The 25,122-nt window shown below is 38.6% G+C and overlaps 1 protein-coding gene across 1 annotated transcript in view; it reads left to right on the top strand.

The window, feature by feature from the left end:
• Positions 1-20,198, top strand: part of LOC126471162 (run domain Beclin-1-interacting and cysteine-rich domain-containing protein) — a 166,220-nt gene extending 146,022 nt beyond the window's left edge. Inside the window, exon 8 of the mRNA XM_050099264.1 lies at positions 19,897-20,198. Within this exon, the coding sequence (XP_049955221.1) occupies positions 19,897-20,016 (120 nt within the window). The 3' untranslated portion in view covers positions 20,017-20,198. The remainder of the gene's footprint in view (positions 1-19,896) is intronic.
• The last annotated feature ends 4,924 nt before the right edge of the window (positions 20,199-25,122 follow it).

Below are 25,122 nucleotides of genomic sequence, written 5' to 3'. Positions count from 1 at the left end.
ATTTTGCAGTTTCTTCAGTTTTAATCTACAGTTCATAACCAATAGATTGTGGTCACAGTCCACATCTGCCCCAGGAAATGTCTTACAATTTAAAACCTGGTTCCTAAATCTCTGTCTTACCATTATGTAATCTATCTGATACCTTCTAGTATCTCCAGGATTCTTCCATGTATACAACCTTCTTTTCTGATTCTTGAACCAAGTGTTAGCTATGATTAAGTTATGCTCTGTGCAAAATTCTACCAGACGGCTTCCTCTTTCAGTTCTCTCCCCCAATCCATATTCACCCACTATGTTTCCTTCTCTCCCTTTTCCTACTCTCGAATTCCAGTCACCCATGACTATTAAATGTTCATCTCCCTTCACTACCTGAATAATTTCTTTTATCTCATCATACATTTCATCAATTTCTTCATCATCTGCAGAGCTAGTTGGCATATAAACTTGTACTACTGTAGTAGGCATGGGCTTCGTGTCTATCTTGGCCACAATAATGCGTTCACTGTGCTGTTGGTAGTAGCTTACCCACACTCCTGTTTTTTTATTCATTATTAAACCTACTCCTGCATTACCCCTATTTGATTTTGTATTTATAACCCTGTATTCACCTGACCAAAAGTCTTGTTCCTCCTGCGACCGAACTTCACTAATTCCCACTATATCTAACTTTAACCTATCCATTTCCCTTTTCAAATTTTCTAACCTACCTTCTCGATTAAGGGATCTGACATTCCATGCTCCGATCCGTAGAACGCCAGTTTTCTTTCTCCTGATAATGATGTTCCCCTAAGTAGTCCCTGCCCAGAGATCCAAATGGGGGACTATTTTACCTCCGGAATATTTTACCCAAGAGGACGCCATCATCATTTAACCATACAGTAAAGATGCATGCCTTCGGGAAAAATTACGGCTGTAGTTTCCCCTTGCTTTCAGCCGTTCACAGTACCAGAACGGCAAGGCCGTTTTGGTTAGTGTTACAAGGCCAGATCAGTCAATCATCCAGACTGTTGCCCCTGCAACTACTGAAAAGGCTGCTGCCCCTCTTCAGGAACCACACGTTTGTCTGGCCTCTCAACAGATACCCCTCCGTTGTGGTTGCACCTACGGTACTGCCATCTGTATCACTGAGGCACGCAAGCCTCCCCACCAATGGCAAGGTCCATGGTTCATGGGGGTAGGTGTTCTGTACTATGTTCAATAATGTTCAAAGAGTCAGTATTAACTGTTTATTTGTCACAAATGTTAGGATCCTTACATGCAAGAATATCTGCCCATAAGAAAGGAAAAAACTGAAGAACAGAGTTTAATGTTCCATCAACAATAATAACGTTGCAGATGGAGTACAAGCTAACATTGTATTATTCTGGGAACAAGAAATTGGACTTTTTTTCTAAAGGAAACATTGTGACAGTTACCTTGAGAGATTCAGGAAACCATGGAAAACCTAAATACGGATGGCCAGACAATTATTTGAACCCTTCTCCTCCTAATTGCAAATTCAGTGACTTTACCATAGAAATGTTCCAACCTAAGATGATATAACCACCTGAAAATGAAATCTTTTCGTTGATTAAAATTTTAATCATAACTGTATTTTAGAGTGATGTAATGTGGAGCCATAATTTAATGTGAGACAGATTCAGCAGCACAAGCACACTGTATACTGTGTAATGATGGTGCTGTCTCCCACTCTCAGTTGTACATCAAAAAGTTATTTTATTACATTTAATATTGTATTTTTCTGTGGACAAACTACCTGGTAATTTGTTTGTGATCCAAAACTGCTCTGTAGCGAAGAGGATACTGACAGTTTTGTATATTTCCTCTCAATACATCTCAGCTGTCTTCTTGTCCAACAACAAACAAGTGTATCTGTCCCCATTGAAGACATCTATATCAATTTTTTTTATCTCTCTGTTTTCCTCTATTTTTTTCTTCTGTCTTCATTGGTTTCTATAACATGTAATTTACTTTCATTTTATTTTCATACAACTGCCATACTCTTCTGTCAGTATATAACTACCCACAACTGATGGAAACATATTGTGAAAATGTACACATAAAAATGTTAACAGGATGGACACTGTAATTATTAAATTCATTAGTACTAATTGTATTTCCATTACTGAATCAGTATTTTCTATTCTTAGTGTAAGATAGCTGGAGACACACTTCCTTAAAGAATATCTGATTTGACATAATACTCGGAGCTGCGGAGCTGAATGCTGTACCCTAGACAGATAAAATAAATAAATTACATCTCTTATGAAGGGGTCATTTGAAATCACAGTACACCTTCCACACCTTTCCTCCGCCCCCCCCCCCCCCCCCCCCACACACACACACACAAATTCAGTTTACATTAGCAACAGGAAAGTGGTTTGGCTACCACATGGTTAGCTGGCCATGAAATGCATGTATAACAAACTTGTTCAAATCTGACAGCAAATTCTTATGGCTTGTACATACCCTGTGTAAGCTTCTAACCTGTGTGTCATAATTCTTAATTTTCATCTACTTCTACATCTACATGACTACTCTGCAGTTCACACTTAAGTTCCTGGCAGAGGGTTCATTGGACTACCTTCAGACTACACTGAGGTGACAAAAGCCATGGGATACCTCCTAAAATTGTGTCAGACTTCCTTTTGCCCAGCATAGTGCAGCAGCTGAGTGTGGCATGGACTCAACAAGTCGTTGGATGTCCCCTGTAGAAATATTGAGCCATGCTGCCTCTATAGGCATTCATAATTGCAAAAGTGGTGCTGTGCAGTACTTTGTGCACAAACTGACCTCTCGATTATGTGCTGTAAATGCCATGTCGGGCAATCTGGGTATCCAAATCATTCACTCGAATTGTCCAGATTGCACTTCAAATCAGTTGCAAACAATTGTGGCCCAGTGACATAGCGCATCTTCGTTTGGGAACATGAAGTCCATGAATGGCTGCAGATGGTCTCCAAGTAGCCGAACATAACCATTTTCACTCAGTGATCAGTTCAATTGGACCAGAGGACCCAGACCATTCCATATAAACACAACCCACACCATTAAGGAGTCACCACCAGCTTACACAGTGCCTTGCTGACAACCTGGGTCTACGGTTTCATGGTGTCAGTACCACACTCTTAACCCTACCAACAGCTCTTACCAGCTGAAATCGGGACTCGTGTGACCAGATAGCAGTTTTCCATTTGGTCATGAGCCCAGAAGGCACTTGTGTCAGTCGTCTGCTGCCATAGCCCTTCAACACAAAATTTCACTGCACTGCCCTAATGGATACATTTGTTGTAAGTTCCACAATGATTTCTGTTGTTTTTTCACACAGTACTGCTTGTTTGTTAGTACAGACAACTCTACAGAAACACCCCTGCATTAAGTGAAGGTTGTCGGCCACTCCGTTGCTGTGGTGATAGTTAATGCTTGAAATTTGATATTCTTGGCACAATCGTGACACTGTGGATCTCAGAATATTGAATTCTCTAACAATTTCCAAAATGAAATGTCCCATCTGTCTAGCTCCAACTACCACTCTGCATTCAAAGTGTGTTAATTCCTGTCATGCGGCCGTAATTGTGTTGGAAACCTTTTCAAATGAATCACCTGAGTGCAAATGACAGCTCTGCCAATGCACTGCCGTTTCATACCTTGTGTACTTGATACTTCCACTATCTGTATAAGTTCATATCACTATGCCAAGACCTTTGTCACCTCAGTGTATTTCTCTACCATTCCACTTGCGAACAGCCTACGGGAAAAACGAACGCTTAAATCTTTCCATGTGAGCTCTGATTTCTCTTATTATTACAATGATTATTTCTCCCTTTGTATGTGTTAGCATCAACAAAATATTTTTGCATTCTGAGGAGAATGTTGGTGACTGAAATTTCATGAAAAAACCTCACCACAATGAAAAATGTCTGTTTTAATGATTGCCACCTGAACTTGCATATCACACCTGTGACACCCTCTCCTCTATTTCATGATAATACAAAATAAGCTGCCCTTCTTTAAACTTTTTCAATACAAACAAGCTGATTTACTTAATGACTTACCATTAATTGGAATGGACTGTGACCTTTCTGACAGGAAATCATGAATCCAGCCACACAACTGAAACGAAACTCCATAGGAACAGAGTTTGATTAAAAGCTGCTTTTCAGGAATGGTGTCAAAATGTAACTCATAATGTTCAAACATAGTATATGTTCCAAAATCATTCTGCAGATGGATGTCAGTGATACGGGTCTGTAATTCAGCAGTGCTCTTATTTCCTTTCTTGAGTATTGGTGTGACGTGTACAACTTTCCAGTCTTTAGGTACAGATCTTTAATTGAGCTATTAATTGAGTTACATGTGGAGCTTTTATATCAGAATACTCCTAAAGGAACCTAATTGGTATACCATCTGGATCAGAAGACTTACTTTTATTAAGTGATTTAAGCTGCTTTGCTACACCGAGGATATCTGCTTCTAAGTTACTCGTGTTGGCAGCTCTTATTAATTCGAATTCTGGAATATTTACTTCGGCTTCTGTGGTCAATTTTGGAAAACCATGTGTAGTAACTCCAATTTAGTGGTGGTGTCATCTGTAACACTATCACTGCTATCAGGCAATGAAGGTATTTGATGTGCATCTTCATGTTTTCGCTGCATAAAGACTGTTACATAAAGTTTCAGGCGTGCAGCTGCATAAATTCAGCTTCTTCTTCTAATATTTTGGCCGCATACCATCCATCCTCTTCATAGTGAGCCAAGGTGACTAAGGCTCCAGCACTTACTCGGGTTTAAAAGGACGGAACAAGTGATGGGGTGTTAGTCACCTTAGCTCACTCTGAAGATGGCTGGATCGTATTCAGCCAAAATATTAGAAGAAGAAGCTGAATTTATGCGGCTGCATGCCCGAAACTTTATGGAACAATAAAAGTATTGATTGTGTCTTGTGCTGGTGTACTCTTCATATGACCAGAATCTCTCTGGATTTTCTGCCCGATTTCAGGACAGAGTTTCGTTGTGGATACCATTAAAAACATCTTGCACTGAAGTCCACGCTAAGTTTCGAGCTTGAGTGAAATTTCACCAGTCTTGGAGGTTTCACATTCTTTTAAATTTGGTATGCTTTTCTCGTCCGCAGCTCGTGGTCTCGCGGCAGCGTTCTTGCTTCCCAAGCACGGGGTCCCGGGTTCGATTCCCGGCGGGGGTCAGGGATTTTTCCTGCCTCGAGGTGACTGGGTGTTGTGTTGTCTTCATCATCATCATTCATCCCCATTACGGTCGGAGGAAGGCAATGGCAAACCACCTCCACTAGGACCTTGCCTAGTAAGGCGGCGCGGGTCTCCCGCATCGCTCCCCTACGCTCTGTAAAGGAGTATGGGACTCATCATCATGCTTTTCTCATTGCTTCTGCTGCAGAGTCCTGATCTGTTTATTTATTTATTTATTTTTTTTTTTTTTCCATGGTGTATCAGTTCCATCCCTTTGGTATAAATCTCTCAATTGCTGTCTATACTATTTCTTTAAATTTAAGACACATCTGATCTACACTTTCATTGTTAGTTTGGAAGTCATGGAGACTGTCCCTTAGAAAGACATCAAGCAAATTTTTATCTCCTCTCTTAAAGAGATACACTCCTGGAAATTGAAATAAGAACACCATGAATTCATTGTCCCAGGAAGGGGAAACTTTATTGACACATTCCTGGGGTCAGATACATCACATGATCACACTGACAGAACCACAGGCACATAGACACAGGCAACAGAGCATGCACAATGTCGGCACTAGTACAGTGTATATCCACCTTTCGCAGCAATGCAGGCTGCTATTCTCCCATGGAGACGATCGTAGAGATGCTGGATGTAGTCCTGTGGAACGGCTTGCCATGCCATTTCCACCTGGCACCTCAGTTGGACCAGCGGTCGTGCTGGACGTGCAGACCGCGTGAGACGACGCTTCATCCAGTCCCAAACATGCTCAATGGGGGACAGATGCGGAGATCTTGCTGGCCAGGGTAGTTGACTTACACCTTCTAGAGCACGTTGGGTGGCACGGGATACATGCGGACGTGCATTGTCCTGTTGGAACAGCAAGTTCCCTTGCCGGTCTAGGAATGGTAGAACGATGGGTTCGATGACGGTTTGGATGTACCGTGCACTATTCAGTGTCCCCTCGACGATCAACAGTGGTGTACGGCCAGTGTAGGAGATCGCTCCCCACACCATGATGCCGGGTGTTGGCCCTGTGTGCCTCGGTCGTATGCAGTCCTGATTGTGGCGCTCACCTGCACGGCGCCAAGCACGCATACGACCATCATTGGCACCAAGGCAGAAGCGACTCTCATCGCTGAAGACGACACGTCTCCATTCGTCCCTCCATTCACGCCTGTCGCGACACCACTGGAGGCGGGCTGCACGATGTTGGGGCGTGAGCGGAAGACGGCCTAACGGTGTGCAGGACCGCAGCCCAGCTTCATGGAGACAGTTGCGAATGGTCCTCGCCGATACCCCAGGAGCAACAGTGTCCCTAATTTGCTGGGAAGTGGCGGTGCGGTTCCCTACGGCACTACGTAGGATCCTATGGTCTTGGCGTGCATCCGTGCGTCGCTGCGGTCCAGTCCCAGGTCGACGGGCACGTGCACCTTCCGCTGACCACTGGCGACAACATCGATGTACTGTGGAGACCTCACGCCCCACGTGTTGAGCAATTCGGCGGTACGTCCACTCGGCCTCCCGCATGCCCACTATACGCCCTCGCTCAAAGTCCGTCAACTGCACATACGGTTCACGTCCACGCTGTCGCGGCATGCTACCAGTGTTAAAGACTGCGATGGAGCTCCGTATGCCACGGCAAACTGGCTGACACTGACGGCGGCGGTGCACAAATGCTGCGCAGCTAGCGCCATTCGACGGCCAACACCGCGGTTCCTGGTGTGTCCGCTGTGCCGTGCGTGTGATCATTGCTTGTACAGCCCTCTCGCAGTGTCCGGAGCAAGTATGGTGGGTCTGACACACCGGTGTCAATGTGTTCTTTTTTCCATTTCCAGGAGTGTATATTTTGTATTTATTTTTTAGTGGATTTGGATGTTACAGTATTCCGTCTCACAACAACCACTTTGTGGTCACTAATCCCTTTGTCAGTCATGACACTCCCTATCTGCTGAGGAGGATTATTTGTTGCTAAGAGGACAGGTACATTTTCGCAACCATTTACACTTTGACTGGGCTCGTGAACTAATTGTTCAAAATAATTTTCAGAGAAACCATTTAGTATGATATTTTATGCCAAGCACAAACTTTAAACATGTATTTTCAGCAACATATTGAGGGTGATTCTAGTCACCACCAACTATAATTGAATGAGTTAGGTACATATTTCAAATGAGATTTAAGTTTTCTCTTGAACCATTCAGAAACTGTATCATCTAAGTCAGAGAGCTGTTAAAAGGAATGAGTGATTAATTTATTTCTGTTGTCAGGTACAACCTCTATCCATACTAACTCACAGGAACTATCTGCTTCAGTTTCACTACCACTGCTAACAGCAACAAACACATGACCACCAACTGCATTTAATCTGTCCTTTCTGAACACCGTTAGGTCCTTTGTAAAAATTTCAACTGAACTAATATCCAGCTTTCAGTACCTATAACAGTATGAGCATTGTTGGTTTCAATGGGGTGTTCAATAGTGATTTACACTTTATTTGTTGCCATCATTCATGGTGGGCCATCTGATGCATCTTTGCCATTGCAGGTATGTAGTACGTTTGTTTATCCATATGTTTCAGGACAGTCACTAGAAGTCTAATCCCAGCACATTACATTCCATTTTCCCAACTGCTGTCTTTATGTTAGCTGACAACAGCTGATTGGTGGCAGTGTGTGGAGAGCATGCATTGCCATGAAAAACCTTGTACAACGGGGTAGGTGACTGGAAGAGTGGTGGCATATCAATGAAGAAAGTGACCAGTTCTGGATGGAAAGTGACTGTGTTAACACCAGTGAACATTTCAAGAGTGGAAAAGCTTATTCAGGAGAATAGGTGCATCACATTCATGGAACTGGAGGTGGCCACAGGACATGCCACAAGCATTCTACACCACATAGTGTCTGAACACCTTAAGCTTGGGTAAGTGTCTTCTAGGTGAGTTCCCAAAACCCTGAATGCAACACAAACACGACAGCACAAGGATGAGTGCAGTGATCTCCTTCAACACCACAGCCAGGATCCAGAAGGGTCATTTTCCAAACTCGTTACTGGCTGTAAGACTTGGCTTGACTAACATGAGCCAGAGGCCAAAGCCCAATCAATGAAGTGAAAGCATAAAGGCAGCCCCCTGCTAAAGAAGTTCCATATAGCATCTTCAGTGGGAAAACACATGGCCATTCTTTTGGGAGAGGGATGAAAACCACCTCATTGAGTGGCTGGAACTGGGGACCACCATTAACAGCACAGTGTATGTGGAGACTCTTCAGAGGTTGCCCCATGCAATTCAAAAGAAAAAGCCAGGAAAATGAGCGAAAGGAGTGCTCTTGCAACACGACAGCACTTGTCCACATACGAGTCAGAAATCCCTGGCTGTCATCGCTGACTTTGGCTTCCAGGAACTGCAACACCCATCGCATTCTACTGACTTGGCCTCTTCAGATTGCTATGTATTCAGGGCTGTGAAGAAACCTCTGCTGGACATCATTGCCCAGACGTCCACGAACTGCAAGCAGCAATCCTGTGGTGGGTGTGACAAACTCCAAAAAATTGGATCGATGGTTACGACATTGGTGGCGCAAGCGTGCAGCTTACTGGAGACAATATTGAGAAAGAGCATGTATCTGCTGAGGCCAAGAGGTTCTTAGTGAGTGTGAAAAAAGATAAAGTGTAAATCAGGATGGAACACCCCTCATATTAGTTCTTGGAGCTCTGATTCTTTCCCAAGACAGCTACAACAATTTTAATATTCAGTTGTATGCAGGAAGGGAGATAAGGTTTAACATCCTGTAAAGGAGAACAAGCTGAGGTTGTTGAAGGGTAGGAAAGGATGTTGGCTGTGCTCTTGACAGGGAAGTCCCAGCATCTGCCTTAAGTGATTTAGGTAAATGATGGAAGTCATGAATACAAGTCCATTGTCTGTCTACTGCACCAGCACACTCAATAATTGTAGACTGTTAATAAGAATTGTCAAGCACAAAAGAAAATGTAAGTAGATTTCAGTTTAACAGCCTGAGGCAGAAACTTGCTTGGTTCCTGTTATTTTGTGGTTTTCAGGACACACATTTTTGCACATTCACAGTGGAATTATTTTCCCAGACTACTTGCCAGTTTCAAACATACTATTTCATGCTGCGTGTAGGTAGTACCGAGCGAGGTGGCACAGTAATTAGCACACTGGACTCTCATTCAGGAAGACGATGGTTCAAAACTGCATCTGGCTATCCTGATTTAGATTTTCCGTGATTGCCCTATATCGCTTCAGGTAAATGCCGGGATCTTCCTTTGAAAGGGCACGGCTGACTTCCTTCCCCATCCTTCCCTAAACCGATGGGATCGATGGCCTCTCTATTTGATCCCCTCCCCCCTGAATCAACCAACCACCCATTTAGATAGCAGGTTGCACATTATACCCAAAAGTCGAGAAGCTACAGATTCATTATGGCAAATTTCAACTTGGCTTTACAGTTTCACAATGGAACAATGACCAAATAAGTGTACAACATTACATTCATTTCTTCATACACTGATGAACCGAAACATTATGAACACTGCCCACTGAAAGATTGAATGCCACGTGGTATGTTGGGCATATGATGCAGTAAGGAAAGTATGTGGAACAGAGATATGTCCAAGATACAAGCCAAAAGTGGGGAAATCCACTGATATACATGACTCTAACAAAGTTTAGGTTGTTATGATCCGGCACCTATGAACAAACATCTAGGAAATGGAGGAACTTGTTTGCTGTTCACAAGCTACTGTCATGAGGATCTACAGAGAGTAGTTGAGCAGTGAAACCATGAGTGAGCAGCAAGATGTTGGACATCCACACCTCATCGTAGAATGTGGAAGTCAGAGGCTTGAACACTCTGTAAATCTAGATAGAATTAACCAACCACCCATTTAGGTAGCAGGTTGCACATTATACCCAAAAGTCGAAAAGTTACAGATTCACTTTGGTAAATTTCAACTTGGCTTTACAGTTTCACAATGGAACAGTGACCAAATAAGTGTACAACATTACATTTATTTCTTCATACACTGATGAACCGAAATGTTATGAACACTGCCCACTGAAAGATTGAATGCCACGTGGTATGTTGGGCATGTGATGCAGTAAGGAAAGTATGTGGAACAGAGATATGTCGAAGGTACAAGCCAAAAATGGGGCAGATCTGATGACAAGAGTACAATGCTGGTTCAGGCACAAGTGTTTCAGACTACACCCTTTAGTGCTCATGTTGCAGATGGCACTCTGCAGCAGACATTCATATTGTATTCCCATGTTGACGTGACATCAGTTCCAATTGCAATGGGCATGGAATCATTGAGATTGGACCATGGCTCAATGGAAACATGTTGCCTTGACAGATGAATCACGTATCTTGTTACACGAGGTCTTAATCACAGATGCAGTGTGGTGTGGTAGTAATATTCTATTCTGGGTTTCTGTGGGACCTGCAGTAGTAATTGAAGGCACCATGACAACTGTGAACATTATTGCCAACCTCCTGCGTCCCTAAATGTTTGATGCTTCCTTAATGGGGATGGCATCTTTCAGCAGGATAATGGTCTGTGTCACAGAGCCAGAATTGTTTACAGTAGTTTGAGAAGCATTATAGTGAATTGATATTGGTAGGTATAATGCATGTCAGGTGAAATAGTTTTGACGTGGTATGTTCTCTCAAGGATGTCAACAATTCTGAGTGAATGTCATTTGCTCCAGTATCTCTGTTTTGACTTACATCATTAAGAGATCTGTCAAAATCTTCTCGCAGTATTCTATCTCCTCTTCCTTTTCTATAATAACATCAACCACAACCAAGTTAGCCTGATCTGAATTCGATGGAGCACATCAGGGACACTATCAGGTACCAACTCCACACCCACAAACCACTTTCCCATAATTTATTTGAATTGTGGACATGTGCATAGACATCTGGTGCCACATACCTCCAGAAAACTACCAAGGACTGTTTGAATCCATTTCACATAGACTCAGTGTTGTATCGTGTTCCAAAGGTGGACCAAGTAGGTGGTCATAACTTATTGGCTAATCAGTGTAGCTAGGCACACTTTTAGTGGCAGTTATTCTGGTAATGTACTCATTCTGTAGTTTTAGACCATATTGATTTTATACCTTTCCAAATGGTGCAATAGAGTTCATAAAAAAAATTAAACAGGATGAAGTTCTGGGGCACATTTCTTGCTTGCATACAGACAGCAAAATGTAGAACTTTTTACTGCAGCAGAAAGGACAGTAGATGTTTTAAATCACTAATGTTAGCAGTGATTATGGAAACAAAAAACAGCATATCTAACAATTGGAAGCAGCAGATGGTAAACTATTTGACTGCTATTACTGCTAAGCTATAAATATTAACTGGTCAAACATTCAGCTTGGTACAATTGCAGCATTTCTCATTTTACAATTACTAAATGCTATAGTTTCGATAATGCTCTTAAACTTGTTGCAGACAACATTTGTGAAGAGAGTATTTTTTTCTGAGTGACAGTAAATGTAGATATAATATTTAGCTTATTATGTGAGTAGGCCAAATAGACACTGCAATAGATTACACTCTCTGTGTTTTAAAATATTTTCAGTGGGCTAACCAAAATTAAGTTCTTCCAAGTTTTAAAACTTGAAGTGAGCTAGGAATTTTATTGCAGTAGTTATTTGAATTTAAAAGTGTAACTGTCAGTAACTTTTTTCAGTGTCATCCATAGTTAACCTTATTTTGGACATTGTGATTAATTTGTTTCTTATCATGCAGTCAGTTACCCTCAGGCATGCTGTTTAATAGAGCTAAGTGAGGCTATTTTATGTTGTGAATTGCCTTTCCTGCTTTTGCAAGGCAACCAAAGTTGGTTTGTTGACGTCAAAAACTAGTTGTGTAGTAGCACATAAATGATGTATACAAGTCTTGGAGAGGATGAAAGAATTGGCCAACCACCTGCGTAACATGGGTTTATTAGAACCATTGACCCAGGTTTTGATAATTATAAAATTATTTTCTTCGGAAGGAGACAGTAACAACTACAAATTTGTAATGATGACAAATTACACATTGGTTACAAAAGGATAAAGCAAAACAAAAACAACAGATGCAGGATAAACTACTAGAATCCAAGAGTACACACTTACTTGTTACATGTGTGTTGAAAATCTACATTAGAATAAAGTTATTTGGCACTTGTCAAGTCAAAGTTCACCTCAAAAACCATAAGGTAACAAGTCATTGTCATCAGGTAAAAACAGTGTGTACATCATGTATAAAACTTGTGAACTGGCTGACACACTGGGCACTAAAGTTAAGGTAACTTATGTGTATAGGGCACTATGTGTGTATCAGTCAAGCAATGTGCATATCTGCATATGAATAAATATGCTGAGTAGTATATGTCTAATAACTGACAAAAATAGTGTGTGGCTAACAAATATCTTAAGCCTCCATTTAACAGTGCAACCTAGAACATGAAATATTTTATATGTTATACACTGCTAATAAAATTATTTACAAAGCCGTGTCTTAAAATTCATTATAAAAGAGAATCCTATAAAAACAGAACTTTCTTAGAACAATTGCAGGCACAATGGATAAATCTTCCTTCTCAAGGGACAAAGACTGTTGCTTCAGATAGATGAAATGTAGTAACTAAAAGATTTATTTAGGTTCTAAATAAAAACTCTGACACATCACATCTTAAAATAGTTACGAATGTTGGACGCCTTTCATTATGATGTGACAATTCAGCAGTACTCTAAATATACAGTACTGTATAAGCGAGGTGAAGAAGTCAGTATGAGGAAACTGACATCAACACAGTGCATGCAGGCAGTAAACAGTTATTAAGTGGCCATGAGTAAGGGCTTGAAGCCATCAAGGGAATTCTTATTACTAATAAGGTGAAATCACCAGCAGTGCAATCAACTTTTTGAAACCATCTATATGGTGATGTAGGTTAAGATCAGACACTGCAGCCATTCTCCCTGGTGGGTCCTCATTTGCAAGTAAGTTTTTGGGGGGGGGGGGGGGGGGGGGGCGTAGATCAGTATTTTGTAGTTAAGTTGTGTGGATAGAATAAAATCTTCACATGCAAGAGGTTGTGTTTACTGATCTCATCAGGTCCATGATTTTTTTTATTTTTCAATCTATTGAAATGACTTATCATTTTTATTCAATTAATTGGTTTAAATGTAATTTTTTTAATTCCATTTCTTCGTCACATAATTTTTGTAATAATATCAACGTCTTCAATTGCTCTCATTTTCCTTCTAGTCATTCTTTCTTCACTTGAAATCTTTGTTCATGTTTTTTAATTAATTTTATGTATTAATTACAGATTAATTTCTTTTATCACCCTGTTCTTTTGTCCACATTATTGCATTCATTATATTTGTTTCTCATTTTGCTTGAATTTCATTTTACTTATTAACCAGTCTTTCATTTAAATTTTTATCTGCATTATTTTGTCTATAGTGCAATAGGTATTTAGGTTATAATATATGACGATTATAGTGCAAAACAAATTGCAACATTTGGAAACAAAAATACATTTTTCACACCATTGCATAAATAGATTATTTAGTCTTTTGTTTTTTAACTGGTAGATCAGAATTTTCAAATAATTTCATATTATAGTTGGTAAATACAATTAAATTCATATTTGCAAAAATTCTGATTGGAAAAGGAATATAAAGAAACAATGAAACAATTGAAAAAGTTCATACGATGATTAGAATAATGTGAAAAAGGAATAGAAGTAAAAAATTACATTTAAACAAATTAATTGAATAAAAATAGTGAAGTAATTTCAATGAAGATTTAAAAATAAAAAAAAGAGATTTGTGCATCTGATGAGATTTGATCCCACGACCTCATGCATGTGAAGCTATTATACCACACAAGGATGCTATAAAATGTTACTTTTCTAATGCTGTTGACTACCATGCAAAACTTGGAATGTTTTTTCGACAGTTACTCTCAAACAAGAAACCACTAGGGTGAATGGCTGCAATGTGTGGTACCTGGGATCTTAACCTACATCAGTTTCAAAAAGTAAATCACACCACTATGGACCTCTCCTTATAAGCTGCAGCTGTTCATTCATGATAAAAACCACCTGTATTAGCTAAATGTTTAAAAATCTCAAGCTCCTCCAATAAATCTTACAACCTTTTCCTTCTTTATGTAAAATTACCATTTCTTCAAGCTTTCTCTGGGAGTGTTCAGAACTTAACAATTGATTTGCGTGCATGGAATTATATATGTTGTTATCTCCCTTGCCCAGCAAGTGCTCTTAATGCTTAACTTTGACTGCCCTTCCCGATTTTCCTATATATCATCTCAGGCAGATGTCATACATTTTGCAAACACCTGAGTTGGTAAACAGATCTTTTACCCCCAAGCGTCTGCACTAATTTTTTCTTTAAACTATTATTGGTGGAGAATGAGAACTTACAGCCATATTTTTTTAGTGAAGAGGGGGCTAATCCTGTACAGCATGTTACCCAGAAAAGGTACAGAAATGAACTTTTTGCTTTTCCCTTTTTTCTTCCTTTTATTATTAAGCATTGAAATTTTTTTAGCCATTTTATTACCGAGGACCTGGTCGACTACAGCTGGATCACATATGTTATTACTCACAATTATATTGATCAGGTTAATTTCTTTCTGTTGACATTCAGCGGATAATGGCGTAATCAAAGTGTGATTTAGTGCTCAGTAGAAGCTGCTTTATGAGCATGTGGGTGAAAAAGAGTCTGCTGAAATAATGTCTGAGTAAGTCAGGTTAGGAAAAATGTTAGTTTATTTTCCTTTTTTTTTATTCTGTCAGTACAATTTCAAATGCAGAAAATTTAACTCCCTGTTCTTGTTTTGCAGTTCTTTTGCAAACTTAATTTTCTCACAAAAATTATTGAACGTATAAAACAACTGACCTAAACAGCACCATCAAATGTGAAAATCAACTCGTCAAACTAACAGGTGTAAAATCCTGATCTTTCGTCTAGGAAGGTAACAAAATAATGGATAATAATCAAAATAGTTGTGAAATTATCATTTGTGTGCTGCAACTGCTGTATTCTTTCAGTTAAGGAAGACAATCTACAGTGTACAAGGTGGTGTGTAACTATTTATGTATACAATTTAGCATATGTAGATGGTGAAATATGGAAAAGTTTTATGACTTTCAACATAAGCACATTATTGATGTGTTGCTGGTTGAAGGAAATATAGCTAAGTTCACTTACGAATTAAGTGTATTGAGTGTACAGTGTCCAAGGTGAAGAAACAATACACAATTCACAGCAAACCTCTCAAATCTATTAGTGCATACAATCACTATCCAATGTAAGCTATGCAAATTGAGGTTTTGCAACTAGCTTTCCTAAAAAGTTATCAAGAAAATCCATTTAAAAAGTAAGTAATGGATAACTGAGGAAATTAAAATCTCATGAAAGAAGAAAAGGGAAATTTAGATAAAGGCTAGAATAAATCCAGGTCTGATGTTACGTCATACTACAAAAACATTGTAGTATTTTTTAAGAAAGTTATTAAAGTGTTCTGAAGCCTGCACATCTGAACAAAAATAATGCATATAATAAGATTAAAACTAAAGGGGAGACAGGACATCCAGAGTACAAGCTATCATAAAAAGAAAACTAAATGACAATGCTGTGTAACAATTCACAATTACTTTTAACAACCACTTCCTAAACAATGCAACAAAAATCCAATTAACGGTTAAGTTGAAGAAGCAGTAGAATATATTAAAATACCATTCCACAAAACCTTAAGCAACTAGAAGTAGCACCAACATCCTTCACTGAAATTAATAGAATTGTACAAATTCTAAAACAACACACACACACACACACACACACACACACACACACACACACAAAGCCTCATATGTTGTTGGAATTTCAAAAAGAATTCAGAAAAATTGCTCTGATTAGTGAGAAATGTCATCAGTAATATATGTAATGCATCAGTGCCACAGCAAGTTTTTCCTACATGTACCATGTTGACATGCCATGCAGCCACCAGCAACCACAGCAGAACTATATGCCTAATAGCATGTGCCTGGTCTAGCCTGGTGGTGAAATATCCATCACTAAGTATGTACCAGTCAGTGTGTTAAGTAGAAACAATTTATGCAGTACATCACAATTTGGATTCCAGAATAGTTACCCGATGGAGAATGCTGTTTAAAAATTCGCTCGCCAAATATTAAAAACCTTAAATAATAAAATATCGCTGTTTTTTGTGATTTTTCCATGATGTTTGTTTGTGTAGATCATGTTACTCTCCTACAGCTTGAATCATACTTAACAAACAGAATGCAAAAAGGTGTACTGAATAATTCAAACAATGTTGGCACATTCAAAAAGCAGAATTGGTACTTTTTACAGAGAGAAAGCAACAGAAGAGATTGTTAATTATGTTTTTTCAGAGAAGTATTAAGTGGTTCTCTGAAAATAGACTCTCCCTTAATTTTGAGAAAACACATTATATTCAGTTCTGTACGGGAGCATCAGACCAACAATTGATGTAGCACATGAGCAGGTTGTGACGTTCCCCTGCTTTATCGTCCTCCGTTGATAGTCCTCTGTGTCAACGCACTGCATTTTTATACTGGCTGAAAAAATGAGATTGGGGGGGGGGGGGGGGGGGGGTTCAACACTGACTATAATATATGAAGGGCTTATTTCAGTGTCCATTACCTCCACTTTTATGCCTATAATGCTTCTGAAATTAATGATCCAAACAAACAGAAAGAAAGATTCATCTCTAGCAAGAAGCCATATACTTGAACATTTCTGGTATCTCGAATGCAGGTTTTTCAGTGCTCATTTAACTTTAGGACTCTGTCTCTCAAAATGGACTTGTACCACTATTGAAATAATCCCTTCAAATGATGTAGCTGACAGTTGCACAGTTGTGTATCACAGTTCTTTACTCTCACTATTCACAAGCCCCCAATATAACAGACATATGACCAGTTAACTATGGATAAATTTAGATAAGCCTCATTACTGGCGTCCAGGCAAACATCAGCATACTGCTACAATAGTTTGCTGTTGAACAACACACAGCCTGTTGGTGTTACACTAATTCCACTATACAGTTGACGCATTGTTATTACTCTAAATTGATACAGGCTTCTTATCCGAAAAATTGACCTTGGACTGACTGTCTCACAACCAAAAATCGGGCCTTTATATATCCAAACAATAATAGGTACTGAATATATAGGAAAAAAATACTTCTTTTAAACAGTTACTTCTACCACAAAGTTTAGGCCAAATTATTTGTTTAAATTATGAATTTAACAGATATAGTTATGCAAACAATGCTTTTGACAAATCTGGTAATTATTTTTGAAATTAAATAAGGGTTGGCTTTGCTAACATGTTTTCAAATAGAGCCAAATAAATACTTAAAGAATCCTAGTACTACTTCTTCCAAATGTTTATAATTAGTACAGAATTTATATTTGTTTGTATGTCAACAATAGAATCTAAGTTGCGACACAGTTACTGATTTCACCCTATAACAAAATATATTAACTAGAAATCGTCAAAATAAATTAGGAAATTGATGACATACACAAAACTAAGCACAGAATTAGATCTGGTGCTATATTCTTTAAGAGTGAGGGCCAACCTTTCTCTTTTATGAAAATGCAGATTATACTCATGAATGTTAATGGTAATTAGTCAAAAATTAAGTTGAGGAGGCAGATGGCAAAACAAGAGAGGAAGAAAAAGAGGTCCCAGCTTTCTTTGTCACAATGTGTTCAGTAAATAGGATAAAATGCTCCAAATTTTTGGGTGTATGTATCGATATGCTCTTCATACATTTCCACTCAATAATGTCTTATGGAATAATGTTCTGGGGTAACTCATCACTTAGAAAGTAATAATTGCACAAAAGCGAGGTGTGTGTGTGTGCATGTGACACACACACACACACACACACACACACACACACACACACGTGTGCACGCACACAAAATTCGTCATAAATACCCATCGGTTTTTGTATAAAAATCATACTGTATTTACAAGTATTCGAGCTAACAAGATGATGCATCTACTTAACTTTGAAAAATGTAGGTCAAAAGTTATTTTGGCCTTATACCTTCATGGGTGGGGCTACTAGCAATCAGAAGAAAAAGTCCTTTGATTTCCTTGTTGGAGTTCATACCCTCCACCTATCACTCCTAACATAACAAGTACGTGTCTTCAAACCAGTCTGCCGATAATATTCTGCTTAATGATACCAGTGACAGCTCTAACTGTCTTTTCATCAGAATTCTAAATTGAATACATGCTGTACAGCACTGATGGCCTAATGTGAATGTTTCACTTTCTTTGATGATTTAGCCATAAATATACAATTATTTTTTTATAATAGAAGGAAACATTCCACGTGGGAAAAATATATCTATGGCCTTTACAAATGTCTGCTTGTGTCTGTGTATGTACGGATGGATATATATGTGTGTGCGTGTGCGTGTGCGCGCGCGCGCGCGAGTGTATACCCCTTTTTTCCGCTCCCGGGATTGGAATGACTCCTTACCCTCTCCCTTAAAACCCACATCCTTTCGTCTTTCCCTCTCCTTCCCTCTTTCCTGATGAGGCAACAGTTTGTTGCGAAAGCTTGAGTTTCATGTGTATGTTTGTGTGTCTATCGACCTGCCAGCACTTTCGTTCGGTAAGTCACATCAATTATTTTTTTAATGTAATAAATATATAGAGACCAAAAATTGTGTGTGTACAGCAAAATAAAACCTCCAGAACACCATTCCTAATTCCAAGAACTTTCTGGTGACATTCCCTTGAGCTCGAAGACTTCTTAAGTAATAGAAATCAGTACATTGTCTTCAATGACGAGTGTCAGGAGACATGGGCACTGTCAGAAGTGCCCCAGAGAAATGTGATATGACCATTCTGATTCACTATATACATAAATGATATGACTGATACGGTGAGCAGCAATCTGTGACTATTCACTGATGATGCTGTAGTATGTGGGAAAGTATCATCATTGAGTGTCTGTAAATGGTTACAGGATGACTTGGACAGAATTTCTATTTGGCTTGATGAATTGCAGAAAAATGTATGCTATTGCAAATGAGTAGAAGAAACAGTGTTAGTGATGTGCTGCTTGACACAGACAGGTCAATGAAATATCTAGGTGTAACATTGGAAAGTGACAGGAAATGGAACGGCGGTTAAGGATGCTATGGGATCCCCTCCAGGTCTGACATCAAAACAATTTAGAGACGTGCCACTGGTTTTGTTACCAATAGGTTTGATCAACACATGAATGTTACAGAGATGCTTTGTGGATTCAAATGGGAATCCCTGTTTGCTATGGTGGGTAGATGCCACTGTTTTCGTGAAACACTGTTGAGAATATTTAGGAAACCCACATTTGCTGCTGACTGCAGAACAATTCTACTACTGGCGACATACATTTGGCCAAAGGGCCATGAAGATAAAAATTAGGGCTCATATGGAGGCACACAGTCATTTTTCCCTCACTCTATTTGCAAGTAGAACAGGAAAGAAAATGACAGTATATATGTAGATCTAACATGTATATTTAAAAAGCAAGCATCAGTGTCCTTGAGTACTTTATAGTATTTATATAAAATTGAAAATTGTTCCAGTGTCCAGCCTGCCATGCTGTTTTCCATGGAGGATGCCTTAACGCATCGAAGCCTTGTCCAAAGTGCGAACGTCGTCAGAAGAGGGAAGTGCTTCCACTTCTTGAAGCTTCAGATTTATGATTGTCATGGCAATCTTATGTCAGCATTTTTCTCATTTGTTTTTCAATGATGTGCTTGAACTATGTGCATGATAAATGTCTGCAACTATATGCATGATAAGAAATATCTGGTACTGCTTATGTAACTCCATTGTGCCTGTGGAACGTGTTGACACAACATTGTATTACAAAATTTGAAATTAAGTGTGACACCAAAAATCAATTTGCAATATGTAATAAAACAGTAATATCACAACCTTACCTGCCCTGCCCGCAGCACTAAATGTCACGGAGAGAAGGTGAAAAGTTTTTTATGCATCTGAGTGCATCAGAGCAAAGTCAAGATACTGGGCTATTAAGCTGCCCAGAAATAAAGTTGGGCAAAGTAATAATAATATTGATTAAAAATCTCCAAAAGACTGTTCTGATTTAAAAATCTAAAAACTATAGATAATTTATTTTGTGGAAAGAGGGAGTAGTTTTCATGCTAATGCACAAAAGTACCTGTCTGAAAAACTGCTGGTTGTGCTTCAATAAAAATACTTGCCATAAAAGAATGTGTTTTAAAGTTTCTACATAAATTTTCTTTTCTAGCTTTCACTGGGCATAAAATTAAGATATCTTGAGAAAGATGAAGTAGTTTAATAATACGGTTTTCAGCAATAATATTTGATTTCCCCTAACTCTACTCAATATTTTTATAATAAGTAAGGTATTATTTTTAAGTATGCCAAACATACAAATTATTTCGAAATTAATTCACTGACTTAAAATTCCTTGACATCATCAGCTGTATGAGGCATAGATCTACTACCCAATAGCAACATATGAAAATTTTGTGACAGACAGGGACTCGAAACTGGATTTCCCACTTATCACGAGTGGCTACCCATGCGCACTCCCCAGAGTGGCCAACCCAAATCTCCAGTGTCACACTGTCTAACATCCTTACATCTTAGTCCACTAAATTCATTACCTAACACTTGCAGCATTACTTGGGAGAATGAGACAACAAGGAATCGAGACCAATGTTATTTTCATCGTGTGCCCACCTAGGCTTTGAATACTTACCTACATGTCTGAAAAAATAGACAATGTTGACGATCTGCAGCTGTATGAAATATTTCTAAAATTAATTCACTGACTGCAAATTCCTTGGCATCAGCTGTATTAGGTATTCATCTGCTACCCATTTCAGCACAAATTTTCACGTCACTATTGAGTGGAAGATCTATACCCATACACTTTACGTCAAGGAATTCACAATTAGTGAATTAATTTCAAATTATTTCTTACAACTTTGAGCCATCAACAATGTTTTTTCTTTCAGACACGCATGCAAACACACACGCAAATTAATTACTCAGAATTCTTTGGAGAAAAGTTTTATGCATGTTTTCAGCTCTGAGTTGGAACCAGCCCAGAACATATATACGAGAGGCCATCAAAAAGTAAATTACACATTATTATAGTGGGCCGTGTAACTTAAATTGAATGCCACACTCCACTTCATAGCAACACAAAACACATGACACTTTTCCACATTCTTAACAAGTTTCCAAAAACCAATGGTCAGAACATTTTACCAGTCGTTTAGTTCATCAATGCCAGAAATCTGCTACTTACTTATAGACATTGTGTGAATGTCATCATTGGAAATGAAAAACATTAAGCGTGTAGTGAAGCTAACACGTATCGCATTAAAGATCTCTCCATAACTGATTATTTAGTAAGAGTAGTTGTCATACAGTGTTGGCAAATGGGACAATGTCAGATAAATATGCTACCTATAGATCATATCTTGGGAGTTAGTTTCTGGTATTATTTAGTAGCTGATCATGAAATTGCCAGAAGATGCTGTATGTAAACTTTCGACTAAAATGGATTTGCGGACTGAGGACGAAGGTGGTGCAACAACAGATCCGTGTTGCAATTCCATCTGCTGTTTATACTTTCCATAAAGCAGATGTCATCCACATCTTAAAAAATGCACTTCTCTGATTCTAGCTCTGCAAGACAGCTAATGTATTCACCAATACTAATGGGAATTTTCAGAACCTATTATTTTTTTCACATTTTCTCGTTCCTTGATTATGCCTTCACTTGACATTCAATAACACAGTTTTATTATTATTTTTTAGAAACAATTACAGAAAAAGCTACAACTGCAGTTAAAAGATGACAAATTGGTGCAAAGTAGAAAAGACGAACCAGTGGTCCTTCCGACAGGATTCATACCTGCGTCAGTGTGAAGAGCCTGAAAAATGTTTGTTATTAATGCTATGTCCCATTTCAGTTACAGTAAATTTGAGCTGTCTTGACAACATTTGTATTTATAAAAGTCTTATGAACTTAAGGCTTTCCAAGGACTGCTATTTTGGTATACCAGGGTATTCTTTTTGAGACAGATCAGAATCTGTTACACACTTGTCTGAGCATCTGCCTCATAATCAAAACCCCGTTCTTGGTACTGAAAGACATACATAGTTCAGTCAAAATATTTCACTTAAGTTTTCCAGTGAACAGTATAAATGACAGCTGTCACTTGTTAATTCTCTTTGTATTCCATCCTGTCAAAGGAGTCTCGTATTGACATCCCAGGGGCAGTCATTATAGAAAGCTGCTGTGTAACCAGCTAATAAACTTCCATTATGATAAAAGTCACAAGAAATAATTATGACTATGTAGTGACTGAATGTACTATTTCAACCACACGGATCGTTTTCATAACAACACAATCATCTCCAAATATGCAAGTACCCTCCAATCCATCCTACACTCAAATAACTTTTTTTCTAAATTTTAATTTTTAAACCTGTAACTTTCTAACTCTCAGTTGTTTTATTTTCCCATCTTTTCTCTGTTTCACCTGTCTCACCTCTACATTTCTATTGGTTATTCCAAATCTAGTCTCCGTGTAAGTTTTCTTATTTCAGTCCTGAAACTTATTTTCACATCTCCTGAATTCTGCCTTATTACCATGCCTGACTCTTGAATTTCAATTCTTCATAGTTCATTGGTTCATATATTAAGAGAAATCGGCATCCCTATGTTGACTCTATTAATAGGACTTAAGTCTAAAATCTTATACTATCACCAAATATTTGCTGAACTGGCTGAATTGAGTGTACTGTGTGTTTTGTGACTGAAAAGCTCCTGAAAATTATTAGTGAACAACAATACTATTGCACATGAGTGAAGGTGCTTTGGTCAGCTTATCGTGAATTGCCATGTAAGGGTTCCCAAGGGAAGGAAGGACAATACAACTACAGTTATACAATGTAATCTGCACTACCCTTGGTGATTATAAAGTTATGAAGTGGGTGGTCAGTCACACAAGGGGTACATGCCAAGTTCTTCATCTGCTGCATCAGCTTTACTGGAATCTATTCCAATTTCATTTATTGTCAGTTGCCATATCACTGTCACCTTCATGTACTGCATATTCATGTTCACTCTCCAGACCAGCATTGATTATTATCCTTTCTATTGCTTCTTCCATTAACCCATCTCTGTGCCTGTATTCCATTTCAATTCCTTTTACATGTTTGCAAGCTTTAATTCAGTCATGTTGGGTAATCTTAGATACAAACTCTCTGGTTATTTGTGTCAGCATAATTCCATTAATTGAAGAAACATTTTTTCCTGCTATTTGTCATTTCCCTGTATTTCAGACTAGCTCTGTAGTGTTCAAATCACAGTCGTAGGGTGGAAGCCATCTCAGAACAGTATATTGCTCATGCTTTAAAACTGTATCTGCTTTGAAAACAGGCTTTGGCTTATTATAATGCACAATTTCTAAAAGCTCATTTCTTGTTAAGCTCAGTTGAAAACTAATGTTTTTTGTGAATGAGCCATTCAATCATGCGAGTTGTAGTACCGAGAGCTTTATTTGTCTGAACATATTATACAGTGTTAACAACAACAATACTACCAGGTACGATGTTAGAAATCATCAATGTCTCTTGTAACTATTTGTGATAATTATTCCATATCATTGCAATAATCTTGGGATTTGGATTTCCAATAATGAATTTACTGCTCTCTATATGAAATCCATTCCACCTCCCGTGTGGACAACAATAGCTCTTTGGGCCACACTACTGTTAGCCATTGCACTCAGAACTACTTCACACTGCCAGCACTTTTTCATGGTATAATGCGTATACACCCACATTTCGTTTGTGAATACCATTCGTTTATTTGTCCCCTTTTCATCATTTCTAATTGCCCTCAAGTATTCCACACTCTTTGCAATAGTGTCACAATATTCTATCAGGAGGGTTCTGTTATTTTTATATTTTTGAAGATATATGCCATCTCTCAAAATTTCCGGAGATGTTTCCCTCCTCCCCAGAAAATTTATCTCAGTTTTTCAAAATATAAGCAGCTTTCTTAACATTACAATTTTCGTCTTCTGCTCATAATGCTCCAAAAATTGCGTTCTAATTCGTGTTTTATCAAAGTCATCTTGAGAAACTACTTCCTAGAACACTTTTGTTTTGTAGAAGTTTTGACTTTTTCTTCAGTTTCTTCCATTTGTTAAATCTTCACAACCCGATTCTGCTTTTTTTCTTCCAGGCGAAATTGCACAACTTTTAATATAAGCTCTTTTTCACCTGAATGTGTCGACATTTACGACAACATCCTGTTTTCCACTCCCATGATTATGGACAACACCTCATTGCACTAGTTACAATATTTCATGACTAGACGCTAAACCATTTCATAGTACATGCACAACTGACCTGAAAGCATTGCTAGTGTGATGTGTTTTCCTTAGTCATCTCCGTATTTGTTTACTATAATATTACCGCGTTTCCAATAACAGCCACTGGAGGCCAAGTGCAATAATATCGTGGTTGGGTAATACACCACATTAAACTCTTTCCAGTGTCGAGTGTGTGTGTGTGTGTGTGTGTGTGTGTGTGTGTGTGTGTGTGTTGGGGAGGGGGGGGGGGGGAGTAGGGATTGGGAGGAGAAAGATATTTTAAGCCTTATTCTCTAGATTTCTCTGCAAACTTAATAAAATATGGGCTAAAATTACCAAACATAATTCATAACAACAACTTTTAAAAGTAATACTGAAGATACTAAAAACATTTAAATGTATTAAAAAATGGTCACA

The sequence above is a fragment of the Schistocerca serialis genome, chromosome 3 (assembly GCF_023864345.2).
Source record: "Schistocerca serialis cubense isolate TAMUIC-IGC-003099 chromosome 3, iqSchSeri2.2, whole genome shotgun sequence".
NCBI lineage: Eukaryota > Metazoa > Arthropoda > Insecta > Orthoptera > Acrididae > Schistocerca > Schistocerca serialis.
Note: the sequence above shows the minus strand (reverse complement) of the source record. Positions and strands in the feature narration are given on the sequence as shown.